The sequence below is a fragment of the Astatotilapia calliptera genome, chromosome 3, assembly GCF_900246225.1.
Source record: "Astatotilapia calliptera chromosome 3, fAstCal1.2, whole genome shotgun sequence".
Lineage (NCBI taxonomy): Eukaryota > Metazoa > Chordata > Actinopteri > Cichliformes > Cichlidae > Astatotilapia > Astatotilapia calliptera.
Genome location: NC_039304.1, coordinates 6,090,068 through 6,107,806, shown reverse-complemented (window position 1 = coordinate 6,107,806; position 17,739 = coordinate 6,090,068). Strand labels below are relative to the sequence as shown.

The following is a 17,739-nucleotide window of genomic DNA, read 5'->3' as shown; positions in this document are numbered from 1 at the left end:
AAAATCACAATGGGATCAGTGGATAGTGAAGCGCGTGGTGTACAGTCGTCCCAACTCTCTGCAGAATCAAACGACAGTTAGTCTGCTGTCTGCGGCAGGGGAGCAAACTTCCGGCGGCATGCGAGAATGTGTGACTTATTAGTGACCCGTCAGTAAGTGCGAGCTTCACCGGCCTGCTGACAAACCATGCAGGCAGGGGCGGGGCTTTGTGTTTATGGACACCAATCACACGCAAAGACAGACTAGGATCATACCATTACGTGAAACAAGGAAGGGGGAGGGGGCAGACATTCCAAAGACACCAAGTTAGTGGTACAGGCCGGGTACACAGAGGAGATGAGCATCTGGCTGCATTTCAGTGCGATTGGAGACCGCAAAGCAGAATGCAGAATTTATAAACTTAGGAGCTGGATAAAGTTTTGGAGGATGAAAGGTTTCACATTTCTCCTTAAACCTCATGCTCTTCTCCATAGCAGTAGTAAATGAATTTTAAAAAAAAAATGATGTAGCACTTATCTATCTATACTATTAGGCGAGTTATGTAAACTGCTTTGAGTGCTCAGATAGATATAAGAAGGTGAAGGAAAACTAAGCACGAGAAACAAATAACTGTCAAAGCAGGCAACTTCTAAATATCTCGTGTTGCCACATGTATTTCCACGTGTGGGACTAATAAAGGTTATCTTATCTTATCTTATCTTATCTTATCTTATCTTATCTTATCTTATTGCCTTCCAGTAAGTTTTAATAACCTGACAGTCCCAGAAAATATAATAGTCTGCATTTGTGTTTCCACATCACAGTCATAGTGAGATTTTTGGTATGTTGTAATAAAGTAACTTATCAGGCTTTTCCAACCAAACTCCCTCCAGCTCACACAGCGTCTTTGAATGGCAGAGATGTAGAAATGTGTGCATGTAGCACAGAGTCATGGTTCACTGAGTCTCAATGAGTCTCACAGGCCGGAATGTGCTTGAAGACTTTTACAATTCTTAACTTGTTTGATCAGCTGCTCACCACAAACGAGCACACATTTGACTTTTAACAGTTTATCCCACATTCATACTACGTGAAGTCATCAAGCAATAAACAGGAAATGACAAGAGTTTGTTTTTACTTTCTAATGTCCAAGTTTGTTTTGTTTTCCAACTACAGGTTAAAAAACAAAAAAAAAACTGGAGAGTCGGGGCAATGAGCAGGACAATACAGGACTGTTAATTAAGACACTTTATTAACAAACATTAGCTTAAAAGGCTCGCTGTCACGATGCTGTCCTAGTTAAAGAGCAGCTCAGTAAAATATTTAAACAACCATTTTGACCAGCCACTTGGGGAGGGAACCTACACGGGGGAGTGCCCAAGGGTGCCACCAATTACTCACCCGTGCAGTCTCTCTGCAACTTAAACTCCTATTAAAAGCATGATTAAAGTACAACAGTTAACACTAAAACACCATAAAACACAAAGAACCAGTCTATGCCAGTCAACACAACCACAACAAAGCAACAACAAGGCTACAACAAGACAGCAGCAGTGCGTAGGCCTGTAACAAGAGAAAGAAAGCAGTGATCCAGGGCCCACCCTGCTATAAGCCAAATTCCAGACAACCTATAACAGTGGTCCCCAACCCCCCAGGCATCGGACCGGTACCGGTCCGTGAGTCGTTTGGTACCGGGCCGCAAGAGTTGAGGCTCAGGTGTGAAATGTATAGTTTTCAGGGTTTTTATCGGTTTTCAGCATTATTTTGTTATCGTTTTTATCGTTTACTCGGTTTTCCTTGGTCTTTTCACTGTGTTATGAATAAATTTTCTGTTTTTCGGTACCGGTACTAGTTTTATTTTGTTGTATTTATCCGCGACACCTTAAAGGCCGGTCCGTGCAAACCAGCTTCTGGTTAACAGCTAAGGGAAGGGTGAATGCTCATGCTGCAATCAGACACCATGCGTGAACCTAACACCTCCTATCAAGTCTAACCCACTCATACCTGTTATTAATCTCTGTCTCTCTTCCACAGCATGTCTTTGTCCTGTCTTCCTTCTCTCACCCCAACCGGTGGCAGCAGATGGCCCCGCCCCTCCCTGAGCCTGGTTCTGTTGGAGGTTTCTTCCTGTTAAAAGGGAGTTTTTCCTTCCCACTGTCACCAGTGTGCTTGCTCATAGGGGGTCATATGATTGTTGGGTTTTTCTCTGTATGTATTATTGTAGGGTCTACCAAATTGCCTTGAGGTGACTGTTGTTGGGATTTGGTGCTGTATAAATAAAACTGAATTGAAAAAATGACTTCTCGTAGCCTCTTATAGTGTGAGATGCTTAGGTCAAAGATATATCCAAACAGAGATATAGCCTGACTGCTCTTGAATACTGGAATATTGTGGAGTACTGTACATGTGTACCAGCAGATAAAAAGTTTCCTCTACCTGTAGTGACTAAATCCATTATTTTGACACTGTGGTTTCTAATTGTTTGGTAGTAGTTTTAACGTTCACTCAATCAAAGTTCACCATGCCGATCTTTGTTTCCATTCATATTCATGAGTCATTTATTTCATTTGCATTGTCTGGTTTTCTTGCCATTTCCATTTATAAAACGCAACAGGTAACTTGATTAAGCACAGGAGAAAACCATTTCTCATCAGCAACACCTGAACAGAATTACCCATGACCTTAAATAACCCTGTACCCGCTTCTGCCATAACCAGTACATAAAATGAAAAACAACCCTCTAGTGGTGATAAAGATAGGGAAACACTACCTCTGTGTGAACCTCTTTGCTCCACTGTTTGACAGTCAAAAGAGGCACGATCCCAAAGGTGTCAGACTGCTTACCCATAAAATGTTTTAGAGTCCATCACTCATGGGTTAAACAGAAAGAAAAACCTAAAAATGGCTAACCATGCACTGTTACAAAGGTTGTTATATGTCAGTATAATCATAAAAAGCAGTTTGTAGAATTACCCATAATGGTAATATATGTCCATATTTTTTTCTAGACATTTACCGTATTTTGTTCCTCAGGAGCCCTGGAAGCTGAAGGCTCTGCCTTCCATTCAACTTTTCCAACTTTGTTTTATTGATTTCAACCATGACATACAAAGTCAGCAACAGCAAAGTCGATTTTGATTTCAGAACAATTGTATGTCCATTACACCCTCCCGAATTCTCCCCCTTCCAGGTCCACCCTAGACAAGACACCGCAGAGATCCAGTCTCTGCACATAAAAAATACCTCAAGACCCATACACATAACAAGCATAACAAAAAAAGAAAAAACCCACCAACAACAAAACGAAAGGAAAAAACCCCCAAAAGAGAACAAAACAAAAGCTTTATAACGTAGCCTCACTCAGTTCACTTCAGTCTCAGGAAGTACAGTAATGGTGACAACCAGTAAAAGAAATGATTTCCAGGTTTTGTTAAATTTCCTAATAGAACTTCCATTCAACTTTTAAATACCCTTTGAGCCACAAGTAAACCAGCAGTCTTTGTCAAAGGGTGTGACACTGGCGACATGTTTTACCATCAAGCACAAAATTGCTGTACTCAAAGAGACCTTGTCTAATCTTGTCCTTGTCTAATCAACGCGATAACACTGATATGGCCGTTGTTAGCAAAAGTTAAAGTGCCACCTAGTGGCAACTGGAAATGTCACGTTTGAATTTTTAATGCACTGCTCCTCACATGTTGATCCCATCCACCTGAAATCTAGTGTGGGTACATATCAGACGCTTCATTGTGAAAATTGTGAGATTTCACTGAAAGGCATGCCGAGTTACCAGGGAGCAGGAAGTAGCTTTAGAGGGGCTTGGAAAGCTCAAAAACTCATGAATCTTAGCATACTCCTCTAATGTGCAGCTTTCCACTTCTGTAGCTGTTATTAGAGCACGAATCTTAACAGTGATTTTTGCACATCAGGTCATCTTGCATATTAAGCTCATGGCTCCTTTGCATTTTGTTTTCTTTCTGTCAACCCTTAACCTATCCGGCATTTGTGTGTGGCAGCAAAGAGAAATGCTTTTTCTTCTTGTACATATGACAATAAACGCTTTGAATATTGAATCTAAAGACCTTGATTATGCTAAACTGAGAAGCTTTTGGGGTTTCGTGAAACGGCGTGGTCATGACAGCATGCCGAGTTTCGATCATTCACCATGAAGCATGAAATGCTGTAGCTCATTGACTAGCCTCTATCAAGCTTGACAGGCATGGTGACAGTCCCACCCCGAACAGATTGATATGCTATTTGTCAGCAGTAGTTAGAGTGCCACCTAGTGGGAAAAGAAAATATGCAAATAGGTATAATTATCAATCTTAATGAAAATTTACTTTGCAGTTCCACACACGATATGCATCAGTGTGACATTTTGGTCAATTGTTATCCTCCATTGCCACCTAGTGGGCTTAGAAGGTGCTCAGCAGGGCTCGACCGCATCGGGGTGCAGCTCTCGCATGGCTGCCTGCAGTGCCCCACTTGATTACTTGCTGTTTCTCCCCGATGCTACTAAATAACAATATATTAAGTTTATATTAACTTGTAATACATTTCATTATGATATTGTGACTAATATAGACAACTTTTAAATAAATATTTTCTTTTCATATCAGGCGTGTATAGCCCTTCCATCCATTTTCTTCCATGTATCCTAACTAATGGTTGAAAACTCATTTAAAGCCGATCTTCAGCGAATTCAAGTTCTAGTTAGCTCTCTCCAGAAGTCGGTGACCAGGTTAGCGCCCCATCTCCGTACATCCCTGGCTCAGTTTGAATACGTCTTTATCATAAGTCCTCCTCATGTTTACTAGAGTTCCTCTTGACTCAGCGCTATATTAAGGATTGACACATGTTTGGGTCCGGCCGGTCTTCACAAAGTTTCGTTTTAAAAATTTTCCGGGTAAGTCTACATCTTTAACGCAAAAATAGCACGGCTGCGGAGTAGGTGGCGCCGTGGCTTAGTTGGTTAAAGCGCCTGTCTAGTAAACAGGAGATCCTGGGTTCGAATCCCAGCGGTGCCTTTTTATGGAAACACATAATTTACTGCCAATTGTTAGAATAATTGTGAAGTACTTTTAATATCCGTATAACATAGACTATCGGACTGACATTTAATCAATGACTCAAATGGGCTCATAGTCTTTTTTCGTTTTAGATAGCGTAATATTTTTATTTCATAGATAACCATCTTTAGATTCCAAGAATAGAGTCAGTAAATTTACATTTTTCTATGAATAAAAGTAGTGAAAGGAAAGCACACGCTGCGAGCAGGGTTCGAACCTGCGCGGGAAGATCCCATTGGATTTCAAGTCCAACGCCTTAACCACTCGGCCATCGCAGCTAAGCCACTACATGGTGGGTATTGTTTTGATAAGTGAGTAAGTCGTATAAGTCGAATAAGTGGGAAAAAAGTGGGCATGTGTTTTGTTTTTCCTTTTCCAGAATTCTGAGAAAAATGTCAGAAGACTTTAGTATCACACATTAATCTCAGAATTCTGACTTTAATCTCAGAATTCTGGAAAAGAAAAAAAAAAGATGTGCCCACCCTCACTAGTTATGTTTCTGATTGAGGCAGTATCACTTATAATGGAGATGTCAGGAATAGACACGGTTGTGGCACTGATTCACTCTTTAGCACTATGGTCACCCCGGTGTGTTGGCCAGAACACCACTTAAGGCCAAGTTGTCCCAGAGTATAGAAGAAGGAGCTTGAGGTTTGGTTTGAGGCACTTTATTCTCAAAGCTCAGTTCCTGTGGCTGTAATCACACGGGTGTGTGTGTGATTTTTTATCATTCACGCACACATCACATCCCACAGGAATCAGTGCATCCCCACCGGACTAACACCGCTCGTCCGACACTAAAACTGCCCACCTTACTAACTGGATGATGTCACCAGACGGTGGGCTGGCTCAAACTGACAGAAGAAGAAGGATTTTCTCCTTCCAAATTGAGTTAAAACTGAGGTTATTGTACTCTGCCGTAGATGTGCCTTAAAAATGTGAAAGCTTAACTTTATCTTATCTTATATCTCAGAAATGTGGTATGAAACCAGATACTTGTCTTCCAGTAACATTGAGAGGAATCGAGGAGTTGTTATTGACTAGAATATGTCCTTCAAACCACAGATTAAAAAAAAATTCTGTGTAGTGTTTTGAAAAAAGTTTTTTAAAACTGCAATTTGAGTGTAAAGCAGGACTTGTGCTTGTAGTTTAGCAGGATTGGTTCTGGGGGTTGGTGGATCAGTTACATGTTGTAGTCATTGTGTCTGAAGTACAAGTAATTGTGTGTAAACAATTGGGGGAAACTGTAACAGGCTGTACTAAAAACTCCCTGAAAAGCCTTCAGTTAATCCAAAATGCTGCAGCAAGAGTCCCGACAGGGACTAGAAAGAGAGAGCAGATTTCTCCTGTATTGGCTTCCCTTTGTTGGCTTCCTGTTAAATACAGAACCAAATTTAAAATCGTTCTTCTCACACACGAGGTCTTGAATAGCCCCATCTTATCTTAAAGGCCTCATATAGAGCACTTTGTACTCCATCCACATGTCAAAGGAAAAGTGTTTCGTTGTTGCTACCCTACTGTATGTGTTGTTAATTTCATTTACACATAAGCAGCTGAAACTGATTAACAACCCTGTCTGCTACTTCACTGACCAGACCAAGAACCCAGAACTTGAACTGACTTGATGCCATACTGTCATTACAAAGTGTTGCTTTAATCTTTTGAGCAGTACAGTATCTAAAACTTGTCACTTGTTTAAGACCGACAGGCAATTATTCATTGTCACATCTACACTTACAGCTTATTTAGAATAACCACCTAACCAAAGAAGCATATAGATCACGCTCCACAGAAAGGGCACAGCTACTTTAGAACAGAATATTTCTGCATTCAGGCGACTCACTACCACAGCACCCAGATCTCATGTGAAACACTTGGTTCTTACTTGGTGTAAAAAAATTTAACTTCTGGTTGCAGTGTGTGATTTTAAACCACACCCCTGAGAAACACACTATGGTCACAATGGCAACCAACACAAAGGTCCTTACTTTGAAGGACTTCACTCACGTCTCAGTATCTTTATTGGACTAGAACTTTCATGCACACCCATAGCTGATTCATGTTGATGATTTTATATTTTAATGATTCAAGCTAAGCCACCATCCACAGATCATCTGTGTTTAAAGGTTATTTTTCTATATGATGCGTTCACAAGTAAACATAGAAGCTTGTCCGTTGATTTTAAAAAGATCTCATTTGAAAACGACGTACAGAGCTATTATTAAATTAGGTTTATATGCTGTCCAGTACAATGGATGCAATGTTTTACTTGTAAGATTCACTGCAAGGTAGAAAACTTATGTAACACTTTTTAGGGCATAGTGTGATAGCTCTGCATTCATCAAACCAGCAGGAAACTCAAGTCAGAGCTGAATCAGTTTAAAACAAGGATGTTACCTCAATTTTAACATTTTATACCTAATTCGGAATTATTATTATAATGTTGCTGCTGAGCATGTTTGCTATTTGCCTCATTTAATTTATCTTATTTCATAATTTATTCAAGAAATATCAGGAAAATGTTTTGTCTATGTGGGTCATAAAAGCCCAAACCCATTTTCACTGTCAGGAAAACGATGGGAGAGTCCCTGTTGAAACTTTAACAGGAACTTTCTTCCGTGTGTAAAAGGACAGTGACACCTGTATCACCTTGGGTTCTTATGGGTTTAGAACTAAGGAAACAAGGAAGTAGTCCGGGGACCAAGATATAAGAAAAGATAAAGATAATGTTCTGGACATTAACATAGTGCAGTAATATGAGAGAGAATCAGCTGCATCTACGATGACATTCAAGCTCCTGTATCATTTTGTGCATCGTCCTGTATCTTTATTGTTTAATCTCTTCTGTCCAATTCTTGTCATTGACATGAAATATGAGAGCTAGTATTCTGAATTGTTGAGATAAAGTCATTGCTAAGTTGATTGTTTCTGAGTGTGGCCATCATATTTTATTTTATACGTGTTTTATTACAAATTTCTCTTTGGTTTTTCCCTACTCTCAGATCTCTGATATGATACCACACAAATTCTCAAAAAAGATGATTAGATGATTCTTCATATCAGAAATGTCATTTAGGTTGTCATCTAATGTTGTGTCCACTCTTAATAATTTTAAGTGGAGCATGGGATTCAATTTTCCATAACTAAAACCAGCAGAACTTCGAGACTTATTTATGCAATCATGCCAAAGGACTGTTTTTCTAGAGCTTTTAAAGTGAAGGGCCACCACCGCTACCTAAAAACCTTTGCAAAAACTTAATGAGCTTAATTGTGAAAGCAGAAAGAGTGTCTGTCTTCAAATCTGAACTGAGATGAGATGATGATGAGATGAGAGCCTTTATTTGTCAGTTGCAGGTCTTTTACCCACAACCGAGATGACAGACCTTGCCGACCATACATACAATACACAAACATCACATTGGGGAGACGGGTCAGGCTAGGTAGCGAGGAAAAAAACATTGAAATGTGTAACACTGAAGGATAATAGAGGAATGCACAGGTATCAACACACCATAGCACAATAAACACAGACAGCAACATGGGAAAGAGTTCCAGTGTGTACATCTGATCTGGGGCCGCTGCAATCTTCGACTGCGCCTCCAACTGACCCGATGTCCACATCAGAGGGGAGGTAAGTGTTGGAGGTGGCGTTGGATCCGGGGTAGGGAGGGTGATGCGTCAGTGAGGGCTTATCAGTATCAGTATATCTATGTGTGTGCGTGTCCATAGTTCAGCTGAGACAGTGTCCTTCGCCCTGCCAGGCTAAGTAAACAGTCTTCCAGCCAACCCAGGTGGCCTTGCATGGAATGGGAAGGAACAGACTCAACACAGTCGTTATCAGGGTGTTGATGTTCAGCTCCGGTCTTGCAGCTGGCGCCGAGAGGGGATCCGCATAAGTGATGGTATTTTTTACTTTAGTGCGAACAGCTCATATGAATTTCAAAGCAGTTCTACAGTCCAACACTGGTCTCTCAATCTCCCGTTGGAGAGCCGCGAGCTTCGCCATACTTGCGTTCTGTGATGTTGTCATTTCTTGTGCTCAAGGAGCCGATTTCTGAGAACTCACGGCAGTGTGCCTCCCCGAGATGTCATCCAATTTTGCGCCCAGAGATGTTATTCCGAGTGAGCCCTTCCGAGATGTATCCAGTCTGCAGTCAGAGGTCTTATTCTGAGTATTCACAGCAGCCGTAGCCTCTCCAAGATCTTATCCGTGCTGCGCTCAATGAGCCCATTTTGAGAAACTCACGCCTCTCCCATCGTTTCAATCCCAGCGGGCAGCCTTGTGGGGGTTTGAACAGCCGGTTCCGCTTCCTTAATTCTTCGATAAGTCAGGGCCAAGCCAGCTCCGATCAGCCAGAACCCTGTTACCATGGTTCCGAATAGGTAGCACTCAGGCTCACCCCAGCCCAAACTTCTCGTTGAGAAAGGGGTGTCAATTGCAATCCATAATTCCTCTTTTAGGTTTTAGAGAACAGACTGTGAGAGAATGTAAGCAGGGAAGATAAGGGAGAGGAGAAAAAGTGTGTCCGCCAAAGAAGAAAAGCTGGGAGCTTGTTTCACAGAAGGCGTCTGAAAACTGAAGGTTTTGCTTCCTTATCTACTTTTAAATACCTGAGGAGCAACAAGTAATTCTGAAATCTGAGAGAGAAGTGCTCTTTTGGTTCTTTAAGAGTTCTTTAAGATATGATGATAATACATGCATGAACTAGTTTTTCAGTGTCACTCTGAGACAGGGTCGTTCTAGTTTTTCTGGTGTGAAACATTTCTAAGATACCTGAATGTAGAAGTAGTGTGTACTGTTCATGCTGATGCACAGATATAAAATGTAGGTATATCAGATAAAGAAAAGGAATAGGAAATGCTGATGTGAGGTTTCGTATTTGCTGCAGTATGAGCTGTCCTCACAACATGATTCCTTGAAGCTTACTGGTTGAGAGTCCATGCAGTAGTCGGTCCACATCGTGTTACCGGTCCATCCGTAAGTTGGTGGTAAAGAAGAACAAATATGTGAACGCAAGTGGCCTTCCTAGAATCACTGTCAATATACATTACAAGCTAAAAAGGTGTGTCCCTCTGATCAAAGTTTCATGTTTATTACACAATAAGCTTGATAATTTCTTAAGTTCTTTTTTATAATATGATGTTTGAGGAACATCCCCACCCTGCTCGTGAACTCCTGAGGTCAAAAGGCACACATGCACACACGTATCCAGTCACGCCTAACGGGACCACACCCTCTCCCTATCATTCACAGTTACTCATTTACTCATTTTGATACACAATATACAGCAGTTCAGCATCCACACCACCTACTCAATTTATCCATCCTGGTTTCCACCCAGCATGCCCCTGACTCATCCCCAGCCTATAAAAAGTCCTGTACTCTGTGTCTCTGTCTTCTTGCACTGGTATCTCAAAGTTAGCCATGGAAATATTAAAGTTTTTAATTTTCTTATTGTGGATGTGTGATTCCAGAGCAGGACAGTTACAGTACAGGTGAGTTCTTAATGCATAACAACTATATAATCAGTTAAGTTGCTAATTATTCATATAGCTGGATCCTTCTAATAAGTTATGACTTTATCGAGCAGGAACGCGTCGTTTCTTTTCTGGTTGTTCTCAATAGCTGCCTTCTTTAATAATTGCTTTAAGTGATCAGTAAGCCTGGAAAAGCACTATGCCACTATGACTCTTATGTATAAAAATGTAAGGCTTAAATCACAAATATATGTCATTATTAGACCTTTTTTTTTGTTAAGAATTGGGAATTTATTTAGTTATTTATTTCTACCTTTAACTTGACTTTCAGTTTCTTTGGATAACTAGGCCTTCTTTGGAATATGGAATGAGTAAAGTGCTTCTTAAATGGACAAAACGACGAGTTTCCTACTTCACAAATGACTGTCACGGCCCATCCATGTTCATGTGCTCATGTGTTTTTTGTAATTTGGCGAATTGTATCGCAGTAGTTGCACTTAATTAATTAACTCTAATGATGTAAGCCACCACATGAATAACAGAGACACAGAGAATTCTGTTTGAAGCACATTTACTTTATGCACTTTGGCCTGTCTTCCACCATCAATGTGTTCCTTGGAGAGTCTTTTTTCTTCTTTTCAATGTCCTGCGCAGTTTTAACCAGACTCTAACCTGCATCTTTCTCTTGTTTGCAGTGCGCAGAATGAGCAGACAGAAGATGGTATGTTGGTTTTTTTTATCATCTACGACATGTTCAAGACATATAAAGTGCACTTATGGGTAACATACTATCACAGAGATGTGACATTACTGCAACGCTGTATCCAACACAGTCCCTGTGTTGGATTTGAACCTTAACTCTTTACAGCTCCTTATCTTAAGTAATGATAATAATGTCCGGCCTAAACGTACAGAAAAATAAACAGTTGTCTCTCATTGTCGAATCAGTTTAATGTCTGTTACTGGGATGTTAACTGTCAGTAACGATTAGGCATAGCTTGAAACCTGACACTAATAAACAGATGCTTGTTTGCATTTAAACACTTGAACTACTCTATCATAGAGAATTCTTCATGAACATGTTTGGCCTTGTGTTCCGTCTGTAATGTGTTTCTACAGCCGTAGTGGTGACTTCATGCGACTTTAACCAAGACAGTGGCCCATTCTGCGATTTCATCCAGGATAGCACAGACAGCAGTGACTGGACCCGGCACAGAGGTCCAACTCCCACACCTGGCACTGGTCCCAGTGGAGACTACCCTGATGGAGGTTTGCATGCTTTATTAAAAACACGTTTATTCCGTACTATTGTCGTGATTGTACTGAATGGGATTAATTAAGAGTTCGAGGGTGTAAACAAATAAACATGTTTCGTCTGTGTCCTTCTTTCTGCAGAGGGATACTACATCTATCACGAGGGGGACAATGTGTCTAATGGACAGAAAGCTCGCTTGCTGAGCCCCCCCATCACCTCATCAGCCTCTGAGATCTGTGTTCAGTTCAACTACTACATGTACGGGATTGACAATACCAATAATTTGAGAATTCTGGCAAAATTACCCAGTAGTGAGGCAGAGGTGTGGAAGAGGACTGGATTCCAGAGTCCAAACTGGTTGAACGGCTCTGTTACCGTATCGAAAGCGAGCAGCCAGAGCATTACCGTGAGTGTTACCAGATCACTTTAACAACTTTAAACAGCATCAACAGTAGCAACAGGAGCTTGGGACTTTAGCTATGAAGTGAAGTCATTCAGACACTAAACTCTCATCAGACATTAGTAAGTGACATTAATAAGGTGAAGGAAGCTGCTTTAAACAGCTTTGCAAATATAGAAATCCTTCTGTATTATTATCCTCTAATTTTATTAAGGAACTAATTTAAAGTTTCATTTTGTCGCTGATAATTGAGAACAATTTTTCTACATGCCAAATGAATACACGCAATAAGCAATATTTAGCATTACAAAACAGATAGTCAAAGGTAATAATAGTCAACACACGTAAAGATTATTTTACAGCTGCTTTTATGTCTTTGTAATTGCAACAACAGCTGTAAAACAACCATTCAAAATGCTGAACGAGACAAGAACAGACAGATATGTGCTGAGGCCCATGATAACGCTCTGCTCTTTAAAACATGTTCATAAAGTTTCGGACTGTCACACCCTCAACAGTATTCTGAAGGAGTTGCTTAACGTCTAGTGTATCATATTTGATACATACAGTTTTTGGCACTTCCACATCATCAGTGTGAATTTTCCCCCTGAAAAACCTAAATAAATTGCACAATACCTTTTTTAGCAATTAAAAAAAAACAGATAAGCAAATACAAATTAAATGTCATATACAGAAATTGAAATGTGATTTATTTTTTAAAAACTTAAACAAAAGGAGGTTAAATAAACACTATTTTCAAAGAATTACAATTTTCTGGCAATGATTTCATGATTCAGGCTTTAAAGGGTTAAAGTAACAGCTGTGCTGTTTCTTACATTTTTTGCACAGTGCTTATCATGTAACAGCTTACCCAGTGCTGTTCAGAACCACACTGTCTGTTATACGCTTCACTTTTGGTGAAGTGAAAGCTCAGGAGGAGGAATTTGAAACGAGTCAGGAAACTCAATAATTAAACTCAATAATGTTTGCAGGTTATTATGTAAAATCAATATATAACACACACAGTGTGTTCTAGCAGACACTTCTGGTCATGTATGTGTGTCGGTTACATCGCAGTATTTAACAACATGAAATCAAAGTACTTACATGCAGGACTAAGGTCGTAGCTTTATGGTCTGAACTATGATACCTTTGTGTCTCATTAGTCTGATACTTCTTCACCTTTTCTAAGAATCCTTTGGTGCCTCTTCTGTCTGTCACACTTCTCATCTCTCACCTCTTTCTTCTCTTGTTCATAAGAGGCCAAATCCTTAAAAACGTTTTGTTTTCATGACTAAATGAAAAAGCTTCAAATATTTAAGAGTCCAGCCACTACCACATGTCAAAGACATGTCCTGTAACCAGTTTTTACTGTCTCAGTTTCTTTATTTTTGAAACACATCCTTATGAGTACATTAAAGTGTAACGGCAGAATGCTGCTGGAATGACACACAGCGGCGGCTTCCTCTGTGTGTCTATTTCTGGAGGAGTGGAATGATTCTTATCATCTTTCACATTTTATTGTTTGGCCAACTCGTCCACTTTGTCACGTGTAGACATGATTTTCTGCTTCCTAAAAGTTAGCTGTAAAAATATTTTCAGGGCCCAAACATCAATGTGCTGAAAAACTGATGAAGCACACAAAGTTATTCATCACTGACACTTGTACTGTTTATGTTGAGGTTGAGCTGACATGAAAACTTTTTGTTCACTTGCCCGCCAGACTTTTATTGGGCAACTAATCTCACTTGCAAATGTTTCCTTCCATCTCTAAAAGCATCAGAGCAATTGTCATTTTGATCAGAAAATGATGTTTAGATAAACTGACTATAGCTTTAAAAATTACTGTTAAAATATGATTGTTATTTATTATAAATTAATTAAAATTACTAGCAAATGGTGCAGATGGCCCCGCCCCTCCCTGAGCCTGGTTCTGCCGGAGGTTAAAAGGGAGTTTTTCCTTCCCACTGTCACCAAAAGTGCTTGCTCATAGGGGTCATATGATTGTTGGGTTTTTCTCTGAATGTATTATTGTAGCCTTACAATATAAAAGCGCCTTGAGGCGACTGTTGTTGTGATTTGGCGCTGTATAAATAAACTGAATTGAATTGAATTGGATTACTTGGGTATCTGGAATAAAAGAAAATAAACCCTTAAGTCTTTTACACCCCCCCAGTTTGTTTCTGCTCCTACCGCTTAGATGGAAATCAAGGCTTTATTGAAGAAAAACTCTTTCTTTAAGTTACTGTGTATATTATGTATATAAATCTCTAGCTTTTTTTGTGTAGGGTGATATTTTCTTTGCATGTCTACAGATCGTCTTTGAGGCTCAGAGAGGCTTATCTTCTTCTTGTGATTCAGCTTTGGACAACATCGTCATCACTGAAGGAGCATGTCCCTGTGAGTTCACACACATGCACATAAAGACACAGACACACACACACACACACACACACACACACACACACACACACACACACACAATCACATTTTGAGCTGATATATAAATGTTTTGTTCACAGCTTGTATTTTTGGCTGTGATTTTGACACTTCCGGTGACCTCTGTGGATGGACAACTCAAACTGAGGATCCCAATATGTTTGGCTTCAGTCAGTGGACAGGAGAAACTGAAACTGAAGGCACTGGACCTGATGATGACTTTTCAAAACCTGGTCGTAAGTGATTTTTCTTTGTGAGGTCTAAATGGAAGTGAATGTTTTACCAAGACTGGCTCTATTTTCCTCTTGCAATATTTGCAAAACATAGAACGCTGCTTTCTGGCCTGATTAAGCACTAACTGACACTATTGTGGTACTGACAATAAATCAGAAATATAATAACAATTCTACTAATAATTTACAATTATTACTACTAGTAGTAGTAATATTATTTGCATTGTTATTATTATGCTTTTAACCCTTACACATGTAGTTGGATCCTATCTGTTGTTGGATTCCTCCGAGGCTATACCTGGAGTCAGTGCTCAGATCACAAGTCCTTTAACAACTCCCTCCTCCTCTGCATGTCTCGAGCTTACCTTCCATTACTACCTGTATGGCACTAGTACTACTATGCAGATCAGTGTCCACACGATCACCACAGGTAAAAGAAAAAAAGGGTGCACTATCATAATAGAAGAATGTTTGACCAAAAGCTAGAAAAGAGGAAAATCATTTTTTGAATTGTTTTTCTCTTTACCAGATGAAACCCTCGGACCTGCTCTCTTCACTGTAACGGGGAACCAGGGACAAGGCTGGAAGCCGGCAAACGTCCGCTTTCTGGGAAATAATGCTATTAAGGTAAATAGTAGAACACCACAAGTCTCTTTATGTGTGTATTCCTGTGTGTGCACAGGCTTCACATCATATGCACATTTATATGCATTTCAGTTTGCAATTGTGGGTACCTATGGAGAAACGCCTCAGACAGATATTGCTATCGATGCTGTTTGTATCATGACCTGCACAGGTGAGAAATCAACCCAAGACGTTTAATTTGCCTTCTTGCACATTCAGAACCTTCAGAAATATGGATCAGTTGTGTCGGTGTTTACATGAGAAACTATATCTGTTTCATTTATAGGTCAGCCTGTTACACCCAAACCACCAACTGCTGCTCCAACTACACCTAAAACAACAACACCCAAACCACCAACTGCTGCTCCAACTACACCTAAAACAACAACACCCAAACCACCAACTGCTGCTCCAACTACACCTAAAACAACAACACCCAAACCACCAACTCCTGAACAAACTACACCTAAAACAACAACACCCAAACCACCAACTCCTGAACAAACTACACCTAAAACAACAACACCCAAACCACCAACTCCTGAACAAACTACACCTAAAACAACAACACCCAAACCACCAACTCCTGAACAAACTACACCTAAAACAACAACACCCAAACCACCAACTCCTGAACAAACTACATCTAAACCACCAAGTAAGACTTGTTTTTATCAGATATTTCCATTAATACTTCATTCCAGAAGTCCAGAAGTTCTTTCATTCATGCTCCTTTTTATTTTCCATCTTATTCTTTCTACCCAGACCTGTGTCCTCCTAACGCAGAGTATATAGAGTGCGGTCCAGCTTGCATTCCTACATGTATGGAACCCTCTACCAACTGTTCTGGCTCCTGCATCACTGGGTGTTTCTGCAAACCAGGCTTTGTCTTCAAAGGACGGCGTTGCATACCACTGGAGAGTTGTGGCTGTTTAGACGATGAGAATAACTATTATGAGGTCAGATGTCCTATTTACATATACTACATAAATTCCCGGTCAGTAAACACAGATATACAGTCAACCTCTGCCTATTCAGTATTTGTTGATTTTTCTGTGGAATGTAACTCTAAATTATTGGCAGAAAATTTGCCTATTTGTGGATTTTTTGATAAAGCATATCTAAAATATTCATTAGTTATTTTCATCAGGGTGATTTCATGTTTGAACTATTAAAACAGGCAGTTATAAGCGTTTTTAGAGGGCGTTCTTAAGTATTCCCAGAGTGATTGTGGTCCCTAACCACAATCGGGGGTCGACTGTAGTAACAAAATAGCAAGCATAAGTTATATTTCAGGTCCCTCTTCTGTGAAACCAGCCCTCAGTTTAGATTTGCAAAACAGACGCCCTCTCTGCTTTTAGGATTATGCTTACAATTTTTTGATAAAGCTCATACTTAGGGTAGAAGCAGGTGACCCTAAAATAGTTAGTTATACTGCAATAGGTCAAGGCTACTAAGGCGTTCGTATGATAGACTGAATGTCTCTTCTTTGCTTAACTCTTTTCACTTTTTGTGTTTATTTATAAAACACTTTTCATCTCATCATTACTTATCTGGCTGTGTTCCATAGTGTGTCTTTTTTCTTATTTGCCTTTATTTCTCTTTTTCTCAACTCCAACCAGTCACAGCGGATGGCTACTCCTCACTGTGCCTGGTTTGGCAGGGATTTCTTCCTGTCAAAAGGGAGTTTTTCCTTCTGACTGTTGTGAGAAATAAAATAAATCTAGAGGCCACTACTGTTGTTAAATAACTAAAAATGGAATGAATTGAATAATATGTAATTATACACCACGCTTTCTTAGTTTTGATTGTGTTAATTCTTTTCAGCCTGGTGAGATAGTATTTGGAGATGGCTGCACAAAGCTGTGTCGCTGTGTAGGGAACTACACTTTGGAATGTGTTGATAACTCCTGTGACCCCACTGAAGAGTGTCGAGAGGTTAATGGTGTTGCAGGCTGTTATCCTAAAGGTAATAATGTTTGGCAACAAAAAATTTGTCTTGAAACTACAACATGCATCTTAAAATGTGTAATTTTAATAGATGAATATGCAATGGATGGTCTAGTCACATCTAAAGAGAAAAATATTTTAAAGTAGTCACGTCCACAACTACCACTCCACTGTTCAAAGATTGTTGATATAATACTCCAGAGGTTGATTCTGTTCATCTGGACGTAGCGTTTTTGTGGGAGAAATGTTTTGTCACTCATCCAAGTGACTTCTTCAGTCTCAGCTGACTGCAGGTTTCTCCAATCTCATAAA

The 17,739-nt window shown here is 39.9% G+C and overlaps 1 protein-coding gene and 2 non-coding genes across 3 annotated transcripts in view; 2 read left to right on the top strand and 1 right to left on the bottom strand.

Annotated features, from left to right (window-relative positions):
- The first annotated feature begins 4,932 nt into the window (after positions 1–4,932).
- On the top strand, positions 4,933–5,006 carry trnat-agu (transfer RNA threonine (anticodon AGU)). The gene has a single exon. It is a non-coding gene; the product is annotated as a tRNA-Thr (tRNA).
- Positions 5,007–5,244: 238 nt separating this feature from the next.
- trnas-uga (transfer RNA serine (anticodon UGA)) lies at positions 5,245–5,326 on the bottom strand. Its single transcript has one exon. It is a non-coding gene; the product is annotated as a tRNA-Ser (tRNA).
- Positions 5,327–10,733: 5,407 nt separating this feature from the next.
- Positions 10,734–17,739, top strand: part of zanl (zonadhesin, like) — a 37,616-nt gene continuing 30,610 nt past the window's right edge. Inside the window, 11 exon segments of the mRNA XM_026151136.1 lie at positions 10,734–10,744; positions 11,222–11,247; positions 11,646–11,795; positions 11,922–12,187; positions 14,497–14,581; positions 14,704–14,856; positions 15,113–15,283; positions 15,383–15,480; positions 15,571–16,144; positions 16,243–16,436; positions 17,305–17,446. Of these exon segments, the coding sequence (XP_026006921.1) occupies positions 10,734–10,744; positions 11,222–11,247; positions 11,646–11,795; positions 11,922–12,187; positions 14,497–14,581; positions 14,704–14,856; positions 15,113–15,283; positions 15,383–15,480; positions 15,571–16,144; positions 16,243–16,436; positions 17,305–17,446 (1,870 nt within the window).